General features: G+C 37.6%; 1 protein-coding gene across 1 annotated transcript; it reads right to left on the bottom strand.

Moving 5' to 3' along the window:
- Positions 1 to 1,018: 1,018 nt before the first annotated feature.
- LOC127854587 (uncharacterized) lies at positions 1,019 to 24,849 on the bottom strand. The gene is made up of 8 exons (XM_052389650.1): positions 24,714 to 24,849; positions 23,991 to 24,078; positions 22,630 to 22,858; positions 21,288 to 21,435; positions 20,628 to 20,755; positions 6,994 to 7,175; positions 6,213 to 6,353; positions 1,019 to 5,270 (listed from the first exon to the last, which is right to left on the bottom strand). Exons 1-8 carry the CDS (start codon positions 24,847 to 24,849, stop codon positions 4,484 to 4,486), a joined length of 1,839 nt encoding a protein of 612 aa, XP_052245610.1. The 3' UTR covers positions 1,019 to 4,483.
- Between the last annotated feature and the right edge of the window lie 1,021 nt (positions 24,850 to 25,870).

The raw sequence follows: 25,870 nt of genomic DNA, 5'->3' as shown, positions 1-25,870 counted from the left end.
TGGTCTACCGCCATATTACCGCGTGCTTAATGCAAACAAGCGGGGCATAAAACCTATGATATAAAATGTGAATACAGTGTGACCAACTGGCCTTTGTTGTTTTTTCAAGTCTAAATCACTTAAAGACTTGTTGCATTTTGAACAAAATTGTACGAGAACTGTATATCATATGTGGTATAACAAATACGGCATTTAAAAAAATCGAGGTCCAAGTTTGAGATGCTAAATATGCAGTGCCAGATTAGCAACGTCGAGGCCCATAGGCAGTACAACGGTTGGGGCCCATGCCCCGTGTCGGCCTAGTGCCTACCAGAATGCCAGTACCTAGTCGATTTCACTCGTTTAAATTAGCTTACCAGTACAAAGGCTGCCAAGATATAAAATGTCATTATAATACCTTAATACTACCGCAATGCCTATACGACATTAAAGTTATTAGATTTCTAATTTAAGAAAACAATCACGGATGGTCACTTGGGAAGACAATGTCAGGCCTTTACTCGGAACATAACATTGATGTAAAATAATTGTCTTTGTCAAGTCCATAGATAAGGAAAGTAAGTATAAGTTTACATTCTTTCGCCACGATCTCATGGGGCGGGACCCATAGACATTCGGCCGACTATGCCTGATGGGTAATCAGGGATTGTCGATATCCTCACCAAAACAACAGTGTTTATTAAGTTTGACGAGTCTAACACGGGGCAACTGATGCATTGCACTTAACTTGTGCAAAGTTATTTTAAAATCCATCAATGTATGGCAAACTTATGGCTGAGACAGAAATTTTCAAGCTGTTTTCTGACAAAATTTGACTTTTTACCGAACGTGTGACCTTGACATATGATGGAGACGTGCGTGGTTCACGCATCACAACAATCCAGAAATTCGTGTGTTCAGATAAAAACTGGTGGATTAAGAGAGCAGAAACCAAACATAAATACCGGTAAATACTTAAGAGAAATGGACAGGGAAGAAACTAGATTCCTCTCTTGGGGTATAAAACACAACTACCATATAATATCTGCCGAAATGGCCACATTCAGTTTATTAACATATTACATGCACATTAAGGTTTGTTTATATGTTTTGAAAGAAATTGTTTACATAAAAACAACATCAAAAGCAAACTACAAGTTAAACAGTTTTAATAAACAAGATATACCATCAGTTAAATCAAACACATTCACATCACAATACTTTTTTCGACCATTCTTTCACCATGGATACATTATGAAGACATTTTATAAACAAATGTTCATTTAAAATACGGTTTCATATTATCATTGTCTTTATGATGGCAATTCGTATTTATGGTGGCAATACTAGAAAATAATGTTTATGAAGGCAACTCTAGAAAATAATCTTTATAAAAACATTTCTAAACAATGGTCAAAATGATGATAACTCTAGCCGATGGTCTTTATGATAAAAATTCTAGCCCATGGTCTTTATGACGACAATAATGACAATTTAACTCTAAACAATCGTCTTTATAATGGCAATTCTGAAAAAAAATCTTTGTCTTTTCATTTTCTAGAATTTACATCATACAGACCATTTTTTCCAATTGTTTTCATAACAATTTTTCATAAACACTTAAACTTTATGAAAAATCGTTATGAAAAAAATTGGAAAAAAGGTCTGTATGATGTAAATTCCAGAAAATGGTTTTGATGATGGCAATTCTAGACAACGGTTTGTATGGTGACAATTTCTAGACAATGATGTTTATGATGACAAGTCTAGATGGTGGTCTTAATAATGGGAACTTTTGACCTTGGTCTTTTTTGACAGTTCTAGACAATGGTCTTTATATAGATAATGCTAGACAATGGTCATTATAATGACAATTCTAGATTGTGGTCTTAAGAATGGCATATGTTGACCTTGCTCTTTTTTTATGACAATTCTAGGCGATTGTGTTTATATTGGTAATGCTAGACAATGGTCTTTATGATGACAATTCTAGATGGTGGTCTTAAAAATGTCAACTGTTGACCATGGTCTTTTTTATGCTTTTAAACAATGTTTATATTGGTAATGCTAGACGATTGTATGCATGATGGAATTCTAGACATTGGTGTCAAGAATGGAAATTCTATACAATGTTCTTTGTGATGGCTATTCAAGAGAATGGTCTTAATGATGGTGATTCTTTGCAATAATCTGTATTAAGGAAACTGTAGAAATTGTCTTTGGATCGCTGATACAGAGTTTAAGATAATATGATGGCAATTAGATATTTGTCTTTGGATTGCTAGTCCAGAGTATTAGATAATATGATGGCAATTAGACAATCGTCTTTGGATCGCGTGTCCATAGTATTAGATAATATGATTGCAATTAAACAATTGTCTTTGGATCACAAGTCCAGAGTATTAGATAATATAATTGCAATAAGACAATTGTCTTTGGAACACTTGTACAGAGTATTAGATCATATGATGGCAATTAGACAATTGTCTTTGGAATGCTTGCCCAGAGTATCAGATAATATGATGGCAATTAGACAATTGTCTTTGGAACGCTAGTCCAGAGTATTAGATAATATGATGGCTATTAGACAATTGTCTTTGGATCACAAGTCCAGAGTATAACCGGTAGATCATATGATGGCAATAAGACAATTGTCTTTGGAACGCTTGTCCAGAGTATCAGATAATATGATGGCAATTAGACAATTGTCTTTGGATCGCTAGTCCAGATAATTAGATACTAGTAATATGATGCAAAGTAGACAATTGTCTTTGGATCGCTAGTCCAGAGTATTATATAATATTATTGCAATAAGACAATTGTCTTTGGATGCATAGTCCAGAGTATCAGATAATATGATGGAAATTAGACAATTGTCTTTGGAACGCTTGTCCAGAGTATTATATAATATTATTGCAATTAGACAATTGTCTTTGGAACGCTTGTCCAGAGTATTAGATAATATTATTGCAATTAGACAATTGTCTTTGGATCGCTAGTCCAGAGTATCAGATAATATGATGGCAATTAGACAATTGTCTTTGGATCGCTAGTCCAGAGTATCAGATAATATGATGGCAATAAGACAATTGTCTTTGGATCGCTAGTCCAGAGTATCAGATAATATGATGGCAATTAGACAATTGTCTTTGGATCGCTAGTCCAGAGTATAAGATAATATGATGGCAATAAGACAATTGTCTTTGGAACGCTAGTCCAGAGTATAAGATCATATAATGGCAATTAGACAATTGTCTTTGGATCGCTAGTCCATAGTATTAGATAATATGATGGCAATTAGACAATTGTCTTTGGAACGCTAGTCCAGAGTATTAGATCATATGATGGCAATTAGACAATTGTCTTTGGATCGCTAGTCCAGAGTATTAGATCATATGATGGATTTTAGACAATTGTCTTTGGAACGCTAGTCCAGAGTTTTAGATCATATGATGGCAATTAGACAATTATATTTGGATCGCTAGTCCAGAGTATTAGATCATATGACTGCAATTAGACAATTGTCTTCGGATCATAGTCAGAGAATTAGATAATATGATGGCAATTATACAATTGTCTTTGGATCACAAGTCCAGAGTATTAAATAATATGATGGCAATTAGATAACGAGCTTTATAAACGTTAATGAAGGCAATTATAGTACATTTTTTTTTAATTGGTTTTATTAAAAAACGTACGATATTATTTTGGTCTTTATGCTGATTATTCTAGAAACTCCTCTTTTAATGGGGATTATAAAGTTGAATTGTAAAGACTGTAATCAACTGACCAACGATTTTGATTTGACCACGTTTTTAGCCATTCAGATATTCAACAATACTATAAGACCTGCATAGGAAAGATAATAACTCAATAACAATGTAATGATTTTTAATGTCCCCCAAATCTTGAATTGACTGGTAGGGACTTGTCATTCAAAGACTGAGCTGACAATTATGAAGTTTTCATATTTCAATAGTTTTTCACAGTTGATAATACATGATGTAGCACATAATTGAATCATGCAAAACATTTACTACAAATCCTTGTATGATTTAAGGCACTTAATTAAAAAAAAATACGCCAGCATTTTCTATTTTTCACTGCATCCATTTGTTTTTAAACAGAGAGTTTGTTCTTTTCAATTCGTTTGATTAAGTCGAAATATTTTAGGACATAGACTGTTTATTTTTCATTTAACAGCTAATATCACAAAATGCAGGGTCTAATAAGCTGAATCGGTTTGGCAGGAATGTTTAACAAATATGTACACAATAACTTTTATTATTCTGCACCTTGCATTTGCCTCTGACGTTTTTGAAAATGGTATAAACATGTTTTTATTTTTATTGCGCTCGCTTGCTTCAAAGTTTGGGGGCAGAATTCCATCTCACAACTGATGAATCTGTTGTGGGCTTAGAGAAACAGAATGGTTGCTCCAATAAGCCGATATTTTAACACTTGTCAATTCTGACTTTGCCTATGGCCTTATGTGATAACACATTTATTTCCATCTCTCAGCCTGTGTTACCTCAGAATGTTCAAGTTTCAGTCGCTTCATCGTGTTCATGGCCTTCTTTTTCTCTTTCAAATTAAACCAGTACGTATCCCTAATCCTTCTTCCGAGAGATTTCACTTCCTGTTGATCATTACGTTTTCTAAGCATTTCCCTTGTCTGCGCGCGCTTTTGTATCATTTCTCTGTAGTAAATGGCGTCTTTGTCAATTGGCTGCAGCAATGGTGTTTTCCCTTGCACAAACCAATCAAAGAGCACTGTTTTGGAACGCTTTGGCTGTCTCTGTGCCATGGGTGTTTTGGGTAATATTATGGTTTTAGCAGTAGGTAATGTCAATTTTTCAAAACCCTCTTTGTTTTCCTCGCTAGGATCCACAACTCTTACATCAAGAATCTTAAGAAGCAAAGGTGCCAGTATTGGCATGCGCTGCCCCTGTTGAGATCGAATTCTGCGGGTAAGTTTTCTTTCAGCGAGGAATTTCATCATTGTGAGAGTATGTGGACTGCGTTTGTAAATCAGACGGTCAAATATTTTGGATTCCAGGTGGAAAAACGTGCACGCCGTTTGGCACACAACGCTAAACATGTTCATTTCCAGACCAAGTAGAAGCTCAAAGTCGCTTATGACCTCTCCTTCTTCGATGATGCAAATGTCGACCATTTTTTCGTGGACTACTTTTTCGGCTGCAGCATAACCGTCTGTTCGCCGAATGTATGTAAGAGGCTCCATTCCAGCCAGCAAGTTTCTGTGACTCTTTGACCCTCGCATGTGATCTCTGAACAAAACAATATATTGCAGCTTCAAACAGTACCGTATTTTCCAGCTATAAGTTGCATTGTAGTATATAATGCATTCCCTTATTTCTAACATTTTTGGAAATGTGTGCATATATAAGATGCATCAGAATATAAGAAGCAGGCAACTTTTATCTGGTGAAAAGTTCCGACATATACTCCGAAAAATACGGTTACCTGATCATTATTTGTGCATATAAGATGGATGCATCTTGCATACAATTCAAACTGTAAGGACGTTGATCAAAGTTTGCATTTTTTATGAAATACTAAACATAACGTAACAAACATTATGCAGATAAATATTTGAACTGCATAGAATTCAATCTTCATACAAACCATACATCAGAAGCTTTCAAAATGTTATTTGGGACGTATAAAACCAGTTGTATATATATATATATATATATATATATATATATATATATATATATATATATATATATATATATATATATATATATATATATATATATATATATATATATATATATATATATATATATATATATATATATATATATATATAGTTATATAAGTAAAATGTAATAATCCAGATTGTGAATATTATATACTAGTAATAAAAGTAAAAACACGTGTCTGGGATTTTAAATATATATTGATTTAGCCAACGCGTTTCGCATAGCTCATCAGGGCATAATACAATATATTACAACGTCAAAATGTCATGGAGATAACGTCATATCAATTATTTTTTACTTTTATTTTATATATATATATATATATATATATATATATATATATATATATATATATATATATATATATATATATATATATATATATATATATATATATATTTAGCTAGGTCAGGAGTAATTTCACCTTTCAACTCTGAGAGAATAATGAATAAGACCAGTATATAGTTTGGAATGCATATGTAAATACGAAGTGAGTCTTACACCATTTGTGAAAGTGTCGTTTCCTCACGCCTCAGGGGTTCCGGTTCCCCTTTTTGAAATACGTCCCGCTTTTCCTTCACAAAGAAATCAGGAAACTGCACCATGTGCCTCATTGGTTCCCCTGCCAGATGGGCCCGGCCACTGCAAACAAAACACTTTGGTCGCTCTCAGGGAAAACTTTTATAAAAGCTGTTGAATTGAAATGCAAAACGAAAAAGGCTTGATGTTAAAAAACGATTCCAAACAATCAAAAACAATTGTTCTAAATGAAGAAGTATGGGTAGTGCTATACACTTTATGTCAGAATAACTGTATCATACTATAAGAACATAACAGTTTCAAGAAAAGTTACTTTTGACTTAAGTCTAAGATTCGGTTCGTGAATACAGCCCCTGAGGTCGCCGTGGTGTAATGGATATGGTGTCCGCCTAGCCACCGGGAGGTCAGGGGTTCGATCCCCACCGTGGGAGTGTTCTTTAGATCTCCCCCAAAGACACCAAGTACTGGTTCTAGGCCAAGGAAACGGACTCGAGAGCGTTTATTTAAGCCTAAGGCTTTCGATGCAATCGAGCTAAAATAAATAGGTTTAAACTAATACAGCCCCTGGCTGATACAGATTATTACGAAAAACGTTTTGTAATGGATATGGTGTCCGACTACCGACCTGACGGTCACAGTTTGATCCCTAAGTGTTGGAGCGTTCTTTAGATCTACCTCAGAGACACCAAGTGTTGGTTCTACCCTTGAAATGTACTCATTTGCATTTTGAACTTAAACTTGCCTCACAAGGAAGCAGAGCCCGGCCAATTTGGAACCCTGCTTGATCACAGGGTCTCCGATGGAGTGCGTACTGCGCACCAGGGACCACTGCAGTTGTCGCTGCATCTGGAAACTCCACTTGGAGAAGAACGGGTGCGTCTGGATAAAGAGACGCTTCTCATCCAAGTCCTGTTCCAGAGTGTCCTAATGATATCAACAAACATCATTTAAGTGACGGAGAATATGAGACTCTTTCTGGGAAAATGGGGCTTAATGCATAAGTGTTTAGTGTAATCCCATGAGCCAATGCAGTGTCCACCCGCTAATCAGGGACGACACTTTGTGCTTTTATGGAATTTTTTCATTAAAAGTAAGTCAAGTCTAACCAAAATTCCACTTTAAGTGGAAAGTGTTGTCCTTGGTAAGTCTGTGCAGCCTACACAGGCTAATCTGCAACAACACTTTACACGCATATCTTAAGTCCAGTTTTTACTAGAGGTGCTTTTTATCCAAGTCCTGTTCCAGAGTGTCCTGGGGACATTCATCGTCACCATCTTGGTAACAGAGGATGTAAAATACAGTTCGATGTGTGTTAATTATTTGTATATTTGTTTAAAATTATTTATTTTAGGTCTAGGGCATCCAAAGCCTTCGGCTTATTTAAGTGCTCTCAAGTTCGTTTACTAGGAGAAACTAGTTCATGGTATCTTGGGGGGGGGATATCTAAAGAACACTCTCACACTGGGGATTGCACCCCTGAACTCTTGGTTGCAATAATTGTTTGAGTAACAGAGGATGTAATATGCACTTTCGTGGGTGTCAATCATATTCAAATGAACCTCGCTCTGGGAAGACGGGGCTTAATGCATGTGCATAAACTGTAGTCCCAGATAAGCCTGTGCAGTCTGCATAGGCTAATCAGGGACAACACGTTGCGCCTAATCAGAATTTTCGCTTCATAGAGACTTAATTTAAAATAAAAATACCCTAAAAGAGGAAAGTGTTGTCCCTAAAATGCAAAGGCTAATCTGGGAGGACACTTAACTCACATGCATTTAGCCCCATTTTCCTGGAAAGAGGCTGAAATGGTTCTGGTACAGATACCCACCATTTTGGATAAAACTCTTTTTATCTTTAAGTTTCAAACAATACTGAACCATTTTATCCACTAACATATTTGTAGTACAAAAAATATTTGGTACGCTATGTCATTTTCAAAGGATTTTAAATGTTTTGGCTCTGTTTGTACCCACAGATAAGTAAGTTTTCAAAATTATAGCTCTGTCCAGAGTAAGTCAAAAAATGTTGAACATTATCCGACTATCGCACTTTGCCATCACATGATTAGCGTTAAACCATTTTTAACAAAAAAGTATGTGCATTTTGCAGATGATTCTCCAAGGTGCACTTGCAATAATTTTTATTGTCCCCTACCGGTGAAACCGGAGGTGACTTATGGTTTGCGCTCTGTCAGTCTGTCCGTCAGACTGTCCGTCACACTCTTTTTGGATCCTGCGATAACTTTAAAAGTTTTTCATATTTTTTCATGAAACTTAAAGTATGGATAGATGGCAATATGGAGATTATGCACGTCATTTCATTTTGTTCCTACGTCAATAATTATGGTTGGTATAGCAACAAATAAAACAAGAAATATCTTTTAAAAAGATATACGGCGTTGATTGTGGTTGAAAGGTTAAGAGTTCAATGAATGAGATCAAGGATAGCGAATGTCTTTTTCTGTGCAGTTCTTAGCTGCATCACACGCAGTACGGGATGTTACGCGGAGTTTTCGCGGCTTATTTTACATTATTACATATTGCTGGTCATAAACCTATAGATACAAAACAAAAATCCAAAAGAAGAATGGAGGTGAAATTAACACATATGAGTCAACCGGCCACACGCGAAGTATCCGTTCATATTTTAAATATTTATACGCGCGTTCTTCGAACAAACCTGTTTTAGTGGTTTTCGGGCATTGCTATTTGATTCTTTTATTAACAGTATCGAGAATCATCGCGCTCATGCTTAATACATTAGTCAATATGGTGGAATATTTTTTGTTAAATTAATTAAAAATAATATTTATCATGGTATTGTTGAAAACACATTACGAATCTATTATTGAAATACCATAATTATATCGCTGGATATCTTCATTTAACATCTTTCTGGTCTAAAGAAAATTCCAGTTCACCTAGTTCACGCTATAGCGTCTTAATTATATAACGATTATTTTACTGGCCGCGAACTCCGGTCAGCACATAAGCAAGTCGTGAAGACCTGTTTATAAATTCTGACATTCACAACCACTGGCCGCGAATTGACCCGATACCTCGCAGGTTGAAATGCAATGCATTAAAGTGAGGCCTCACTTCCACTGCTCTTTATACTTTTACATGTTAACAGGTTGACAGGAATATGGAAGTTAGTACTAAATATGAGAACATAGCCTTTAAGCACAAACGTTCTCGCGCTGGCAATCCTCTGAAAATAAAAGGTGCACGCAAAAACTGTATTGATGTCGAGATTGAGTGTAAAACTGTTCTATCTATTAAGCCTTTTCATTGGAGATAAAATTGTTTCATGCTGAATACGCAGTAAAACAGTGTTACAAAGACGCGGACATGTTTCCAATGTTCTGGTCGTATGCTCAAATCAGCCTATGGGATAAATGAAGTGTATTCATTCTGACCTAGCCGCGGGAAATTTTATTTGAATTTTATTGGACAGTTACAAAGGTCAGGTAAGGTGAAAAGCTGGCGTATACAGCTACGCCGAAAAAAATCAATAAAAAATCTGACAATGGTGGAGTTTCACCGGTAGGGGACCATATTGCTTGGCAATCTCTTGTTTGATATAAGCCGTGCTCTGTGGTGTTTAAAGGGGGTTTAAAGTATTGTAATACTTAGACACTTCTAAGTTGTCAGGATAGAACAAACGACCGAGTTAAGGTTTAACAAATATATTCAAATCGTAGAACGCGACTTAAGAAGTTTGGTTTACGAATAAATAACTATAAGTATGATGAAGGTGCGCAGCATCACTGTTACTTGATTAATATTTTAAATAACTTAAAAGAATACTTAAGAGTTTACAGAACTATTCCCTACCATTATGATGGCTTTAGCTTAAGCTGGTAGGTTTCCGACTTTTAAATGACGTGGATTTTGAGTCATTGACCGAGGTGAAGAATCCGTGATGCTGCGCGCTATTTATAGTGAAGATGCTTTAGGATTCCGAAACTTAGGCGTCCCAACCAATCAACGTGCACTTAGGAATTCCTAAACCAATTAAACAAGTTTACAAAGAGCCATTTTCCTAAACAGCATTTCGGAGTCCTAAATCAACAAAGTAAGTCAATAATATGAGTTGTTACATTATAAAAAGCAATTTGTATTAAAACACATTACATTAATACATAATATCAGGCAGAAATGTTCTGCATTTAAATTCTGTTAAACATTTTAATAATACAATAGAAACATGAAACTATATGATGCATAGGCTTTCTACGCGTAACAAAATAGTTCCAAAGCATTTGCAACTGGAACATAACTTTACCAAAATGCAATACACAAATGCATCCTTAGATTAGTAATACAAGTGAAAGCCATTAATTTTGGAGAACAATAGTTAGGAAAAACAAATTATATTGTGCAATTGAAAATGTAGGTCGTATTCCTACACAGCTGGCTGACAGCGTCATAGTAACTAAACATGGAGCGTATTTGTGGATTGGAATTACTGAATTGTGATAAACAATGGATTGTTAGCAAGTATATGAAGTTAATAAAACATGTAAGTAGATTTAATTGATAATATCATAACTATTACATATTACATTTCCCCTACCTTAAAGAAATAAACTCCTCCTGGAGTTTGAAATGTACAAGCACAAGTACTTTTTTTATGTCATTAAATTTAAACAGTCATTTAAAACATATGATTTAATAAAATTTAATTATTTATACTAAACAACTTTAAACATTCAAAGTTAACATGACATCTTCTTCCTTCAGGGCCTGACTGGAATGTCCTTGATGATGGACATGAGAGGATCGTCTTGATGTTCTGGGAGGCTCCTTAGTATCGTCGATTTTACTTCAGTTGGGAGAGAGCTGACGCCGCTGGCAATCTCTCGGACTGTTTCGTGTAAGTAGTGGCGGGCCTTTCCACTGCTGTCCAGGAGAATACCTGCTGTACCAGGGAGCATCAGGTGCTGAAAGAGGTGGACCTACAGACATCGGTTGGTGATGCTCCATGATACAGCAGTGGACTGGAGGATGGATGTTGCAGCATACTCCAGTGCAAGTAATCAGCAGTCAGGAGATAGGTTCCTTCATCCTTTTGGTGGCCAGCGTAAACCTTGTACGAGCGTAATTGCCTCATCCGGAACAGAAGACCAATCACGTTTGGAAGGGGGTAGCAGAGGCATGGCCCCACTGACCAGAAGGGCCTTCGCATTTGTTTGTAGGAGTGTGTTGGTAGGGGTCGGCACGTAGTGTTCTACCACAGACAATGGAGAAGGGGAATACCTCGCAACCTCGATTTGAGCCTCGGTGGTTGGGGATATTGGATGATATACAGGTGTTGAACTCTAATAGTTGATAGAAGGCATCGGACAGAAAAAGGGACTGTTGTTGTGGGTAACGTTGATGAAGTGGTGATGTGACTCCTTATAGTTGGTGGTGGCTTGAAAACAGATGCTGTTGGCAGGGAAGGCAGGTTGGCAGTGATGGGTGCTTGGAGTGTGGCTGCAGGCGTCGACATCATGGCTGGAATAGGACGGACGGAAAAAGTGTTAATAGGTAACAGATTGGTTGAATATGGTGTCTGGCTGGAGAGTAAAGTGTTGGCTGTGGAGGCGATGACGGCAGTTACCTCATTGGTTCTTTGGAGAGGGGCGATTATGGTAGTTAGAGATGGAGTCGGGCTGGAGATTGAACTTGTTGCTGTGGAGGGGATGATGGCAGTTACCTCATTGGTTCTTCGGAGAGGGGTGATTGCGGTGGTTGAAGTTGGTACAGGGATGATCAACGAAGATGCAGGCACTGTGGGGAGAGGAGACAAATCAAATGATGGCATGGATTTGAGGGGTAGCTGGACCGGTGATGATGGATTAGACAGGTGAATAGACATTGGAGACGGTATAATGTCGATTTCCGATTCTCGTATTGCCTGGAACACAATGTCGCTCCTCTTCTGCACCCTTGCAACCAACCGGTCCTCAATCCCAAGCAATTGTGCGATATCCATATGAAGATCTGGATAGTCCTCTTCAGCCCAGGGACCTTGAGGTGGAGTCTGCGAAGGAGCGATACAATCCTGTCGCCGCTTCAATGCGCTCAAAGACTTTTGATTTTGGAAGATCCCCTTCTTAATGGTCGCCTTATAGACAGAAGGTCCATCTTTCAAATAGGCCACAGCACCGAATTCATCTAGTCGGATGTATGAAACACTTCCAGAAGATTTTCGTTTCCTGGATTTTGCAGACGATTCACATCCCAACTCCCAACCCTTAATCCATGAAGAAATCCCAGGAGATCTTCATGCAGCCCACTTTGTTACAAGATATTTTGCCTAGGACGCAGTGGCGCTGTTGGGGTTTTCAACTTCATGGCACTTGATGAATGAAGCTGGCTCCGTAGAGAAGTAGAAGGCCACCTTATTGCTGAAAAGGTCATTTGGTGCTACTCAGAGCTCAATGGGGTGCTTTGACTTCGCGTGGTAGCGTAAATCACCAGAACGGCTGAAGAGTTTGGGTCGATGATAAACACAGAAGGGGCAGATGAGTTGATATCCAAATTGGCTTGTATCCTGCAAGTACACAAGGGAAATACCTAAGTGATGAGCTGATATGCTTTAACGTAGAATCTAATCATTCTCTGGAGTAAATCGCAATCGGGTGATCAAGCCAACTTCATTACTCAGCGTATGGTGCGCACCATTCATCATAGACTTCAATATTCATTTAAGCATCATCATTTGTATCGGTATCAAATTATCATATTGCAGGATTCATGCAAATTTCAGAAGTTTGCCATCGAGTGATTGCAACCACAGCGAAGATTAAAAAAAATATATAATAAAGTGCAGATTGTATTGTTGTAGGAAGTGGTCTGTGTGAAGATAACAATTTGTGAGCTGTGTAAATTGTACTGATAAATATCTACTTCGTGTTAAGAATCCACTTAGGGATTTCGCTTCCGTTGAATCGCATCAACCTGTCAACATGGATTTGTGTTTCTGGGACTTCTTTATAAGATAGACAAGAACGTCTATCTTTCCTAATACAAGATATGGCCCTTGCCATTGTGGACGTAGTTTACTACATACACTTGGTTTGCGTGTTGTATCCAGTAACCAGACAGGGTCACCAACCTTCAACTGCCTAGTTTTTGCGTATAGGTCATAATGTCGCTTGCGGTAGACCACCTTTTTTCGCAAGAACTTTACGAGCAACATCATGGATGTGTTCCAAATTTGCACGTAGGTCTGACACATAATCGTCAGGAATAGGTTTTTCGTTTGTACCAGACCCTGGTGGCAGTCCAATGCAGGCTTGCAAGGGCAATGTGATTTCCCTACCAAAAACCATTTTGTTGGGAGACTGTCCGGTGCTAGTGTTGATGGAAGACCGGTAAGCCATGAGCACTTGGGGCAGAAACTGGTCCCAAGTTCGTTGGTTTGAGGCAGAGTACATGGTGAGCATGGTACCTAGAGCGCGGTTAAAGCGCTCAACCATTCCGTTGGACTGCGGATGCAATGGAGTGGACAGAGTATGCCTGATTCCCAACAAGTCGCACATGTTTTTAAAAAGGGATGGTGGTAAAACAACTACCCTGATCCGAATGTATTGATAGAGGGACTCCAAATCGCGAAACATAATTGTCGACAAATGCTTTTGCAATAGTTTTGGCTGCTTGATTTGGTATCGCAATGGCTTCAGTCCACCGTGTAAAGCAGTCGCATATCACAAGGACAACTGCATTACCAGATTCAGACCTGGGAAGCGGCCCATATATGTCCACAGCACACCGCTCTAATGGGGCTAAGGTGTGATTCTGACCTAGGGGTGACTTAGCCGGCGTAGATTTCTTGCGTGATACGCAATGTGTACACATCGCGCAGTACCTCTCAACGTCTTCTCGCATACTTGGCCAGAAGAAAGTTTGCCGAATCTTGCCTAGTGTCTTCTCGACACCCAAGTGAGCACCAGACGGAATGTCATGGAAGTAATAAAGTACATCTTTTCGTCTGTGAGACGGCACGACAATCTGATCCCATTTGTGAAGCTCATCCTCATGCCATGTACGAACTAGGAAACCTCTACCAACGTTCAAATGGCCCCACATGCGCCAAAGGATTTTGACAGCAGATGCTTTGTCGCTGACGGCCTGCCATTGTGGCCTTGTCTCAGAACCTTCAAGAGCTTGAATGAGGTATGCAATGCAAGGATCTCTCGGCTGCTCGGTTTTGATTTCTGTGGGTGACCAGTTACTAAGAGTAGCCATTGAAGGTTTGCATTGAGACTTTTCATTTGCTTTGGATCGTGTAACGGCCCTTAAGCGATCATTGTCATGCTTGTCTACCTCAGGGAGACAATTTTCAGGTGTAGCAGTTTGTTGCTCGGACACTTCATCACTGAGGCGTTGTTGCCGGGCACAATTACAGCACGGATTGCGTGAAAGGGCATCAGCATTCCTGTGCTGTGACCCACTACGGTGCGTAACCTCAATGTTATACGTACCAAGCTCCTGTAGCCAGCGTGCAACTTGCCCAATAGGGTGCTTCAGGTTTTTCATCCAGCTTACCGCTGCATTATCTGTCCGGACAAGGACTGACTGTCCGTACAAATATGAATGAAGTGCTTTCAATGCTCCTTCCGTGTAACACAGTATGCTTTTTCATGGGAGTTGAGAGCCTTACTGTAATATGCAATCACAGTTTCGGTACCGTTTTGAATTTGTGAGAGGACAGCACCAGTTGCTATGTCACTGGCGTCAGTGTCCAGGACAAACTTGGAACCAGGAACCGGATAACCTAGAATTGGTGAGGAAGTTAGAAAGTCTGGTTCTTGTGACCACTCAAATTTGAAGCTCTTATCCGAAACCTTGTGCAAAGGTTTCGCTTTAAGCGCAAAGTCCTTGACAAAGCGCCTATAATATGAGCAAAGTCCCAGAAAGCTCTTAACTTCCTTTGCATCTCTCGGCGTTGGCCATCTCAGCACTGCTTCAATCTTTGCTGGGTCCGTAGAGATACCATCCTCTGAGACAATGTGGCCAAGAAATTTTATTTTCTTTTGAAACAAGCTGCATTTTGAGCGCTTACATTTAAGGTTAGCCTCAAGAAGCCTTTCGAAGATATGTTCAAGGCGGGCTAAACCTTCGGACACAGTGGCACATGGAACAACAATGTCATCCATATATAGGAGACACTCATCCCACTGTAGACCTCTTAGAACGTTCTCCATCAGCCTTTCGAATGTAGATGGAGCATTTGCCAGTCCAAAACTCATTACTGTAAATTGGTACAGCCCCATAGTTGTTGCAAAAGCGGTCTTTTCTTTGTCAGCATCACTCATACCGACCTGCCAGTAGCCGCTATTAAGATCGAGCGAGCTGAAATATTTGGCGCCAGAAAGTGAATCAATGCAATCGTCAACCCTTGGTAGCGGGTATGCATCTTTGATGGTGACGTCATTTAGGCGCCGATAGTCTATACAGAACCGCGGGGTGCCATCTTTCTTGGTCACTAAAACAACTGGAGAAGCCCATGCACTGCTTGACGGCTCTATGATGCCACGTTCAAGCATTTTGGTAACTTCTTCCTTTTCAATTGCACGTTTACCAAGTGGTAAACGCCTTGGCGGTTGCCGCATTGGTGCAGCTTTACCAGTGTTGCTGACATGTTTGACTAGTGAGGTTCGCCCAATGTCCTCTGAAGATTTGGAAAAGACAGGACTGTACTTGCAAAGCAAGTTTTGAAGATCAGATTTTTCCTGATCATTTAGATGGACTGAACTGCGATCATACAGATCAGTAAGGTGCTGTGGCAAAGTGTTACATTCAACTTGTTGAGTCACACGTGCAACACGATGTTGTTGCGTGTTTTCAAAGAATGGTTTGCAGGTGCCAAGATGCATTCGTTTGAAGATTGTGACAGGTTCTGAACCATAGTTAACAACATTAACTAGAACATTCTCTGAGTGTGTTTCAACAATACCGCTCATGGGAAAAACTTCCTTTTCAGCCATAACATCAGGATCTGGTTCTACAAAACCAAGGGGTGCCATATATTCAGCAAGGTATCTTGACCGTGTCACGAACCTCTACACGACATATTTGACTGGAGCCGCCCACAGTTTGCAGTGGTACAATATCGGACCCCATCACCAAACAGGACTTTCCGTAATTGATGTGGTCCACATTTTGTCGAAAAAAATCCCGACCTAGGATTCCATCTGAATCAATGTCACCAACCACAAAAGTAACATCGTAGCACTCCTTACCAAGCTGAACCACAAGGTCGACTTTGCCAAGGATGTTCATTTGTTGCCCACTCACCGTGTGAAAAGATTGAGTAACTGGGGTCATAGAATTGCAATATTGTTGGATATTTGCAAATGTTTGAGTGGAAATCAAAGAAGTTGTCGCGCCGCAATCAACAAGAAATGACAGGCTTAGAAGCAACCGTGCCAGTAACATAGAAACCATTGTCATAAGTGTGTGTATCCGCACCGGCTCGTGCAGAATGCATTGGAACAACGTTATCATAACAAGGTGTGGGTCTGTTAATAATCTGCACCGACTCTTGACCCTCAGAGTCGGTTGAAACTAGTTTTCCGACCTATTGTCGTTCATCTGGCGGCGAGATGAAGAGCCATCAAGAACATTGTGTTTCTGCTCAAACATGCGATTGGGCGGTTGTTGATTGTGGTGTAGCATATTGTTGGTGTTTGTGAACCTGTTTCTCTCAGTGTTGTTCGGGCAATCGCACCAGTAGTGATAAGTGGCTTTCCATCCAAAGCAACCAGGTGATTGGGGCTTTTTGTGGCGAGAGTTCTGAAATGATGGGCCTCTGGGACAGACCTTTTCTAACCTGTCCAGACGTGACTCGATACGCTGAAGACACTTGCGCATATCAGTGTCAGAGTTTGTAAAGCTCTCTTCACTGAGTGCCTTTACAAATGTGGAATGCGTACCAAGAACTGCCTCGTAGCGCTCAATAACATTAACAGCATCTATGATTGTGCGACAGCCATTATCAATGCACCGACACTGCATATCGGATGAAACCTGTTTATAAAGTTGGTTGAGTGCAAGGCGCTCTTGGGAATGTATGTCCAGGTCTTGGTAGGCTCTTTGGGCCAACTGGTGTAGGTCATCCGCTAGAGCTGCAATTGATTCACCCCTTTGCCTGCGCCGGCTTTCGAACTTCAAAAGCCAAAGGTTTTGATGCTTGCTGTTACTGAAGCGTGAAGCAAGTCTTCTACAGAGCAGAAAATAATCCCTTTTTTCAGATTGGGGCAAGCTCATGTAGAATGACCTTGCAGAGCCACGTAGGCAGCTGGCCAAGACAAGACATTTGGATTTATTATCCCATCCAGAGAGCTCTGCCCGGTCCTCAAAGTGTGACATGTATGCTTCAAAGTCACATGAGCCCTCATAATTATCTGGCCTTATCAATGAAGGATGAACTACTGAAATTGCAGGGGGTGCAAAGTTACTTCGAGGTTCGAATCGTGGTCTACTAAGTTGTGTTTCACGATGTGTGTGTGAACTGCTATTGTTTGAAGAGAAATAGTGTTCTGCATCGCCTGTCACATTGACAAAACGATCGTCATCGGGCATTTGTCGATCAACTGAAGGGCGATGGTTTTGAGTATAACTTTCGTCATTCTCATCTTGCTGATTTTCTGTGTTTATGTTTCTAAAGTGTCATTATTTGAACGAAGATTAAATGAGATATCAGGGTCTGGGGATGCCATCTTTTATGTGGTGTAGATAATGTAGTAGTTGTAGTTGCACGTAGTAATAGTTGAGTGTGACCTCGGTTTACTGATTTGTGTGATTGAATAAATTTAAACTGCTTTAATATCAATGTGTTTGTTTTTCTTTCTAACGTTAGGCTGGGTTCGTATCACTCGGAAAATTATTTAAAATAAACCGCGCTTCTGACACCAATTGTAATACTTAGACACTTCTAAGTTGTCAGGATAGAACAAACGACCGAGTTAAGGTTTAAGAAATCTATTCAAATCGTAGAACGCGACTTAAGAAGTTTGGTTTACGAATAAATAACTGTAAGTATGATGAAGGTGCGCAGCATCACTGTTACTTGATTAATATTTTAAATAACTTAAAAGAATACTTAAGAGTTTACAGAACTATTCCCTACCATTATGATGGCTTTAGCTTAAGCTGGTAGGTTTCCGACTTTTAAATGACGTGGATTTTGAGTCATTGACCGAGGTGAAGAATCCGTGATGCTGCGCGCTATTTATACAATCGCACATTCTCGGCCCTTTCCGTCAAACATCGGATAAGTATTATGATAATCTGCGAGGGGTACCGAATGGCTATTTATAGTGAAGATGCTTTAGGATTCCGAAACTTAGGCGTCCCAACCAATCAACGTGCACTTGGGAATTCCTAAACCAATAAAACAAGTTTACAAAGATACATTTTCCTAAACAGCATTCGGAATCCTAAATCAACAAAGTAAATCAATAATATGAGTTGTTACATTATAAAAAGCAATTTGTATTAAAACACATAACATTAATACATAATATCAGGCAGAAATGTTCTGCATTTAAATTCTGTTAAACATTTTAATAATACAATAGAAACATGAAACTATATGATGCATAGGCTTTCTACGCGTAACAAAATAGTTCCAAAGCATTTGCAACTGGAATATAACTTTACCAAAATGCAATACACAAATGCATCCTTAGATTAATAATACAAGTGAAAGCCATTAATTTTGGAGAACAATAGTTATGAACAACAAATTATATTGTGCAATTGAAAATGTAGGTCGTATTCCTACATAGCTGGCTGACAGCGTCATAGTAAACAAACATGGAGCGTATTTTTGGATTGGAATTACTGAATTGTGATAAACAATGGATTGTTAGCAAGTATCTGGAGTTAATAAAACATGTAAGTAGATTTAATTGATAATATCATAACTATTACATATTACAGTATCGTCCCAGACTAGCCTGTGCAGTCCGCACAGGTTGATCAGTGACGACACTTTCCGACTTAACTTGTTTTTGCTAAGAAGAGAATTTTTTCAAACGAAAAATATCATAAAAGTGGAAAGTGTTGTCCATGATTAGCCTGTGCGGACTGCACAGGCTAGTCTGGGACAACAATTTAAGCACATGTATTAAACCCCTTTTTCACAGAGCATGGCTCATATTGACTTTCCCTGGCAGAATCCTGGAGCAATGCATCATCGTTAGAGTCATTATATAAGCTTAACAATGTTTATGTGATACTTGTGAACTCTATTAGCATAAATCATGTGCTTAATTTGTAATCTCTTTCTTGTAATTGTGCTCATGTATGATGAGTTTTATGATGTACAGGCAATTTATTGCGATACTTTATTTCAGTTTGATAACTTCAGTGTCAAGGTGTTGTAATAGTTTATGCTTAAAGGTCAGGGCCAGGTTAGTGTTGCTAAGCTATACATAGTTCTGGCTTCCATAACTTTAAATGTCGCTTTTTATGATTTTTGACTGGCGCGACTTTATAGGTCTGTCAATACTATATAAACTGTACGCTGAAGTTTCTTTAGCTAAGCTATACAGAGAATGTCAATTTTGTTAAGTTTGAATATGGGAAAACTGGGATAAATTCATGTGCATAAAGTGTTGTCCCAAATTATCTGTCACAGTATGCACGGGTAAATCAGGGACGACACTTTAAACGTTAATGGAATTTATCATTTAAAGGAAGACTCTTCTACACAACAATCCAGTCTAGGTGAAAAGTGTTGTCCCTGATTAGCCTGTGTGTGAGGACTGCAAAGGCTAATTATGGGACGACAATATACTAAAATCCCCATGTTCCCAAAGTGCAGCTCATATCTATTTTGTTTGATAACTCACAATTTATCAATAACAAGAGAGATAATTAATGTTTGCGTGGGTTTGTGTGAATGACAATTTGTCTCCCTTTACATTAATCATTTAAGTGATGTACTGAAAACAAATATACTGTCATTTTATCTAATGCCCTTTTAGCGTTTTTCGTTAATTTTAAAATGTAAAATTTGGAAAATATCATATGAATCATAATGACATAATGTCAAAATGATGATATAATTCCAGAATTTTCAGTCTGCCATCATTTACAATTTCATTTACACGACAAAATCAGGATCTACAGAACTGTGAAATATACCAATTTTATGGCACTGATTTTTTTTAACAAATTCTGGTAGATGTTTTTTAAATAAATATCTAGGGAATAAACATTAACATTTACATATTTTAGTTATTAAAATAAACAGAAATCTATATCCTTTTCACAACCATGAATAAACAATAACCATTACATGTACAATGTTTACATATAAAAACAAACAGAAACAACCATGAACCATACAATTTAAAAAGAACATTGTTACCTGAAGAGTGGCTTCAAATATCTCATATGAAATAACCAGTACTTCTGTCCTTTCCTCTGCAATCACTGAAGCATTGCGTTGACGATTTGGGTAAATCAACGCCAGTTCCCCAAAGTTCTGATATCGCCCTTTTGAGGAAATTGGAACTTAATTTTTTTTGCAAATAAAAACTCTGCGCTGTTAGTATATTAAACAGTTTAATGTGTTTTGTTTGTACATAAAAACTTATCACTGTATGTATATTTGTAAGTATATTTTACAACTTGGGACAATTATTTTACAATATTCTTACATAAGTGATAGAAATAAAGCAATATTTTGACAAACAAAAGTATATCTGCCATACCTCTTAACCTTTTCACATGTTTTCTGCAATCATGCTTTTTATGAATATTAAAATAAAACATAATGTGGATCATTAATGTTTCTCTCCTTGACTTTATTCATGTGCTTAGTGTCATTCAGAATAGGCCTTTGCAGTCCAGAAAGATGTAAATAAAGGACGACACTTTCTTCCTTAACATTGATTTTGGTTTATAATAAACTTCCTTTAAAGGAAAACTTCCATAAAAGCAGAAAGTGCCTGTGCAGACAACACTATGCACATGTTTCCACAGAAGGAGGCTAATGATGGGTGCATTATTTGCGTAACTCGCATACCAAGTGTATTGACGGCCATTCCGTATTTCTTCCTATGCCTCTTATCCTTATCCTCGTCCTTCTTATCGTGGTCGACCCTGTCATGTGAGCCGTGGGACCCGTGAGAGCTGTGACGTCTAGACTGGGGACGAAGGCCAAACTGTGCCGACTGAACAAAATTTATATCATGATTAAAATTTTATTTGAAAATCCAAAGCATGTACCGAATTGAAGCAATGTATTCCAAACAAAAAGTAGAAATGAGGCTTGCTTTAGGAAAATAGGCATGAGGCATGTGGGTAAAGTCTGTCAGTTGTCCCAGATAAGCCTGTGCAGTCGGCATAAGCTAACCAGGGAAGACACTTTTTGCGTAAACAGTTTTTTGCTAAGAAGCGACTTTCTGTTCATGAAAAATATTATAAAAGTGTTAAGTGTCAATCTGATTAGCCTGTGTGGAATTTTCTAAGAACGCGGCTTTAAATTTCTATTAGGGAAATCCAAAAATCAAAAGCTTGTACAAAAGTAAAGGAAGTGTTTTTGAAATGTAACAAAGATTTATGTTTAAAATTTAAACGTAAAAATAAATTACTATTTTTGGTATATTTTTTACTAGCAAATAATCGGTATATCTAGATAGAATCACAAGTTGAAAAAAAAACAATGACACATGTTTCAGGGTTGCATGCTAAACTTCAAGGACTCAAACAAATCAATATGATGATTGATGTTTAATTAGGGAAAGCTTGCACACAATTGAAAAAAATGAATCCTAAATAAAATTTAGATCTATTTTGAAGGTGATACATGTAATAGATTCCTTTAATTTTTTAAGTATTTTTTATTAGCAACTATATATAGATAGAATCATTAGTAAAACGAAGAAAACAATGACGACAAGTTTTGGGATATATGGTTAGGCAGGGATGGGATAATCACAATTACAAAATTACGCTAAAAGTCATGAGTAAATTTACATTATCTTACTCAATTTTTTCACAAAAAGGTACGATAATAACAAACTAATGTGTTTTCTTTGATTGATTACATCTAAATTGATTTTAATTTTTTGGAAGACAAAGGCATCATAAATTGCTACGCTGTATTACCAGGCTATAAAGTTTTGATTTTCTTAACTCTTTCAGTGCTGGAACCGAATTTTGAAGGCCTTTGCAAACAGTTTGGATCCAGATGAGACGCCACAGAACATGGCGTCTCATCAGGATCAAAACTGTTTGCTATTTTGATAGTATTCTTTGAAAAACATCGAAGAAAATGCTAATTTTAGAAATTCAGCAGATGACAATTTAGCAGACGACAAATTTCCCAGCATGCAAAGGGTTAAATAACCAACAGCCTGTGCTACCTCGCGCCTAGATTTCCGACTGCTGGTGCTGTGAGGGCCTCGTATCTCGTGTCTCTCGACAGTCAAGTCCTCACCCCCGTCCCTGTCTGAGATGGCCGTGGCAACAGACATGCGTCGTGGTGGCGGGAGTGGAAACATGACGTTGTCCTCGGTCATCGTACGCAGGACCTTCTCATCTTTCTTTGCATCGACGTAGATGGAAACAGTCCCGTCCAGTATGATATAGAATCTATAGTGTATATATGCACGGCCGTTAATCACGTGCGTCACCTCTTTTTTGCTATGCATTAATAAATCAGCCAATCATGCTACTTCCGAGGTGGCGCTAAGGACTGGATGTTTTGAAATATCACAGATAATTCTTCAGGGTGAGTGGGTTTTTTCCAACATATTTGGCATTATTTAATAACTCGGGTAATGTAGTGTGAGAGGTGGCACCCTTGATTAAGGGCCGTGATATGGACCAAATAATGTAACCATACTCAATTTGTCAGCTGAACCCAAAAGATGAAATCTAAGTGTCCGCCCAGCTGAGTAAAAAGAATGTCTATAAACTCAAAACCAATCTCAATCCAAGCTATAATGATAATTTTGCACGTATTCCTCCTCGAACTCGAGGTCGAGTCAGACTCAAAACTCAAACAAACTTCTGTGAACACCAAATTGAGCATGATGATAAAACTCACTTAACAAATGGAGAACAAATCTAAAAGTTGAGTCAGGATATGAGCAAAAGAATGTTGGTGATACTATGCAGTTGATGTTTTTAACATGTAGATATTGTTGTCAATTTTCAGTCATCTATATGCCATTAGGGTTCTGATCGAGAATCATTATCCTTAAACTATAGAGAGTCATTATCCTTAATATATAGAGAATCATTATCATTCAACTATAGAAAATCATTATCTTTAAACCATAAATAACCACTATCCTGAAACAATAGCGAATGAATACCCTTAAACTATAAAGAATCATTATACTTAAACCAGAGTCAATAATAATCTTTAAACTATAGAGATTCATTATTCTTAAATCATAGAGAACCATTTTCCTTACACCATAGAGAACTATTATCCTTCAATCATAGAGAACCATTATCTTTCAACTAAAGAGAATAATTATCCTTAAACCATAGAGAACCATTATCCTTCAATCAAAGAAAACCATTATCCTTAAACTATAGAGCATCGTTATCCTTAAACCACAGAGAACCATTATGCTAAAACCACAGAGAACCATTATGTTTAAACCATAAAGAATTATTATGCTAAAACCATAGAGAATATACTTATTATGCTAAAACCATAGAGAATTATTACGCTTAAACCATAGAGAATTATTATCCAATGGAATCTTACTTGTCGCCAACCTCTCCTTGCCGTACAATGACTTCATCCAGTTTGTATCTCTCGAGTGTTGCTCTCTGAAGGATATATGTCACTGCATCTGAGAAATGAAGCAGCAGAAATATATATACACAATAAGAATAGGCAAAATATAAACATTTATGAACATGAATTTTATTCCTAGCGACTTTGATAGATCTATTTAACTAAATTGTATTAAATTCAATTTATTCACGAGTTTGCTTTTGGGAGATTTCACACCATTTCCATATCTAGCTACACTCCCTACTACACTAAACCCTTTCCCACTCAGAAGCAAAGTGAAAATGGCTAAGTGCAAACAGCATTAAACCAGAACAACCTGCAAGTAACTCGCAGTCTGTTCAGGTTTTATGCTGCTTGCTGCTTATCAGTATCCAAGGGTTGGAAATAAAGCCTTTAAAACTTGAATTTAGTAAGGAAGGTCTTAAATTAAATATAACTTTCTAAGGGACTACAAATATGTCGAAAATACATTTCTGAGTGGTTATAAAGAGCAAATCATGATTAATGGTGATCATTCACACTGAACACTTACTCGAGAGCGTTTCAATATGCCTTAGGCTTTCGGTGCAATAAAGCTAACATACATTGGTTAAAATTAAACGCACTATGTCAAAGTATGCTAATTTGGGTAATAATTTGCAGACTTGTTTTAAATATTATTGAAATCTGTGAAAGTGTCTATTAATTTACCGGCATCCAGGTTTCGGAAACATGTTGTTTTCATCATCACAACAGGCAGCACGGAGCAGATGTCCCGTTCTGACCTTTCACCTGGAGGGGCGTTGAAGATCCGCACAAAATGACTGTGGATCTTCTTTAGTCGCATTTTAATTTGTTGTTCTGTGAACAACAAACAAAAAAACAAGCAACAGTTACTATCCCTTTCCTGCAGTCAGAAGCAAAGTGAAAATGGCTAGGTGCAAACAGCAGAAAACCAGAACAGCCTGCCAGTAACTCGCAGTCTGTTCAGGTTTTATGCTGTTTGCTGCTCATCAGTATCTAAGGGTAGAAAATGAAGCCTTGAAAACTTAAATCTTGAAAGAAAGGTCTTTAATTTAATGAATTTAACTTTCTAAGGGACTACAAATACGTAAAAATATGTATCTAAGTGGTTAACGGTTAAACATCAGTATGATTCGTTATAATAATCAGATGACATTGGAGTTTCAATTTGTTCTGTTGGAAATGAAATGGAATTTGAACAAACATTTGCAACCATATTGTATAACATGTGAAGTACTCTTGCAAAACTATTTAGAATATAAATTATTAGTTGATATAACTCAAACTATTTTGCAGGATGGGTGTTTCATATTCTGTTTCTTAATTGTACAGTGCAAGATGTAAACATGCAAAATCAGTACAAACGTTCAGAATGAATGCATAAAATAATGATCAAACCACATTTTGAGTTTTTGGTCTGTTGGAAATGAAAGAGAAAGTGGATTTGAACAAGCATATCACATCAATAAAATATAAAATGTCCAACACATTATATTTGCACATTTTCAAAATTGTTCTAATTATTACAAGATATAATAAAGCTCCAATGTTATTTTGCTGCATAGATGTTTCATAAGCTGTACATTTATTAAATGATGCAAAATGCTTACATGATTATAACAGTAACTTTTGGACCAAGCTTTAATAATTGATTGCTTGTAATAAGCGGATAGGCAATTATTTTTGGCAAACATATTTGCACGTCCGTGTTTGACAATTTTGAAAGGAATATTTGCAATATTGTTTCTTCATGACCAATTTTAGGTTGGTTTTTTGATGATACATTTTATTCATTAACCTAAAGGTAAATGACAAAAAAAATCCTTAAAAAACAGTTTGATTTT

The sequence above is a fragment of the Dreissena polymorpha genome, chromosome 13, assembly GCF_020536995.1.
Source record: "Dreissena polymorpha isolate Duluth1 chromosome 13, UMN_Dpol_1.0, whole genome shotgun sequence".
NCBI lineage: Eukaryota > Metazoa > Mollusca > Bivalvia > Myida > Dreissenidae > Dreissena > Dreissena polymorpha.
This window is presented reverse-complemented; position numbering and strand designations above follow the sequence as displayed.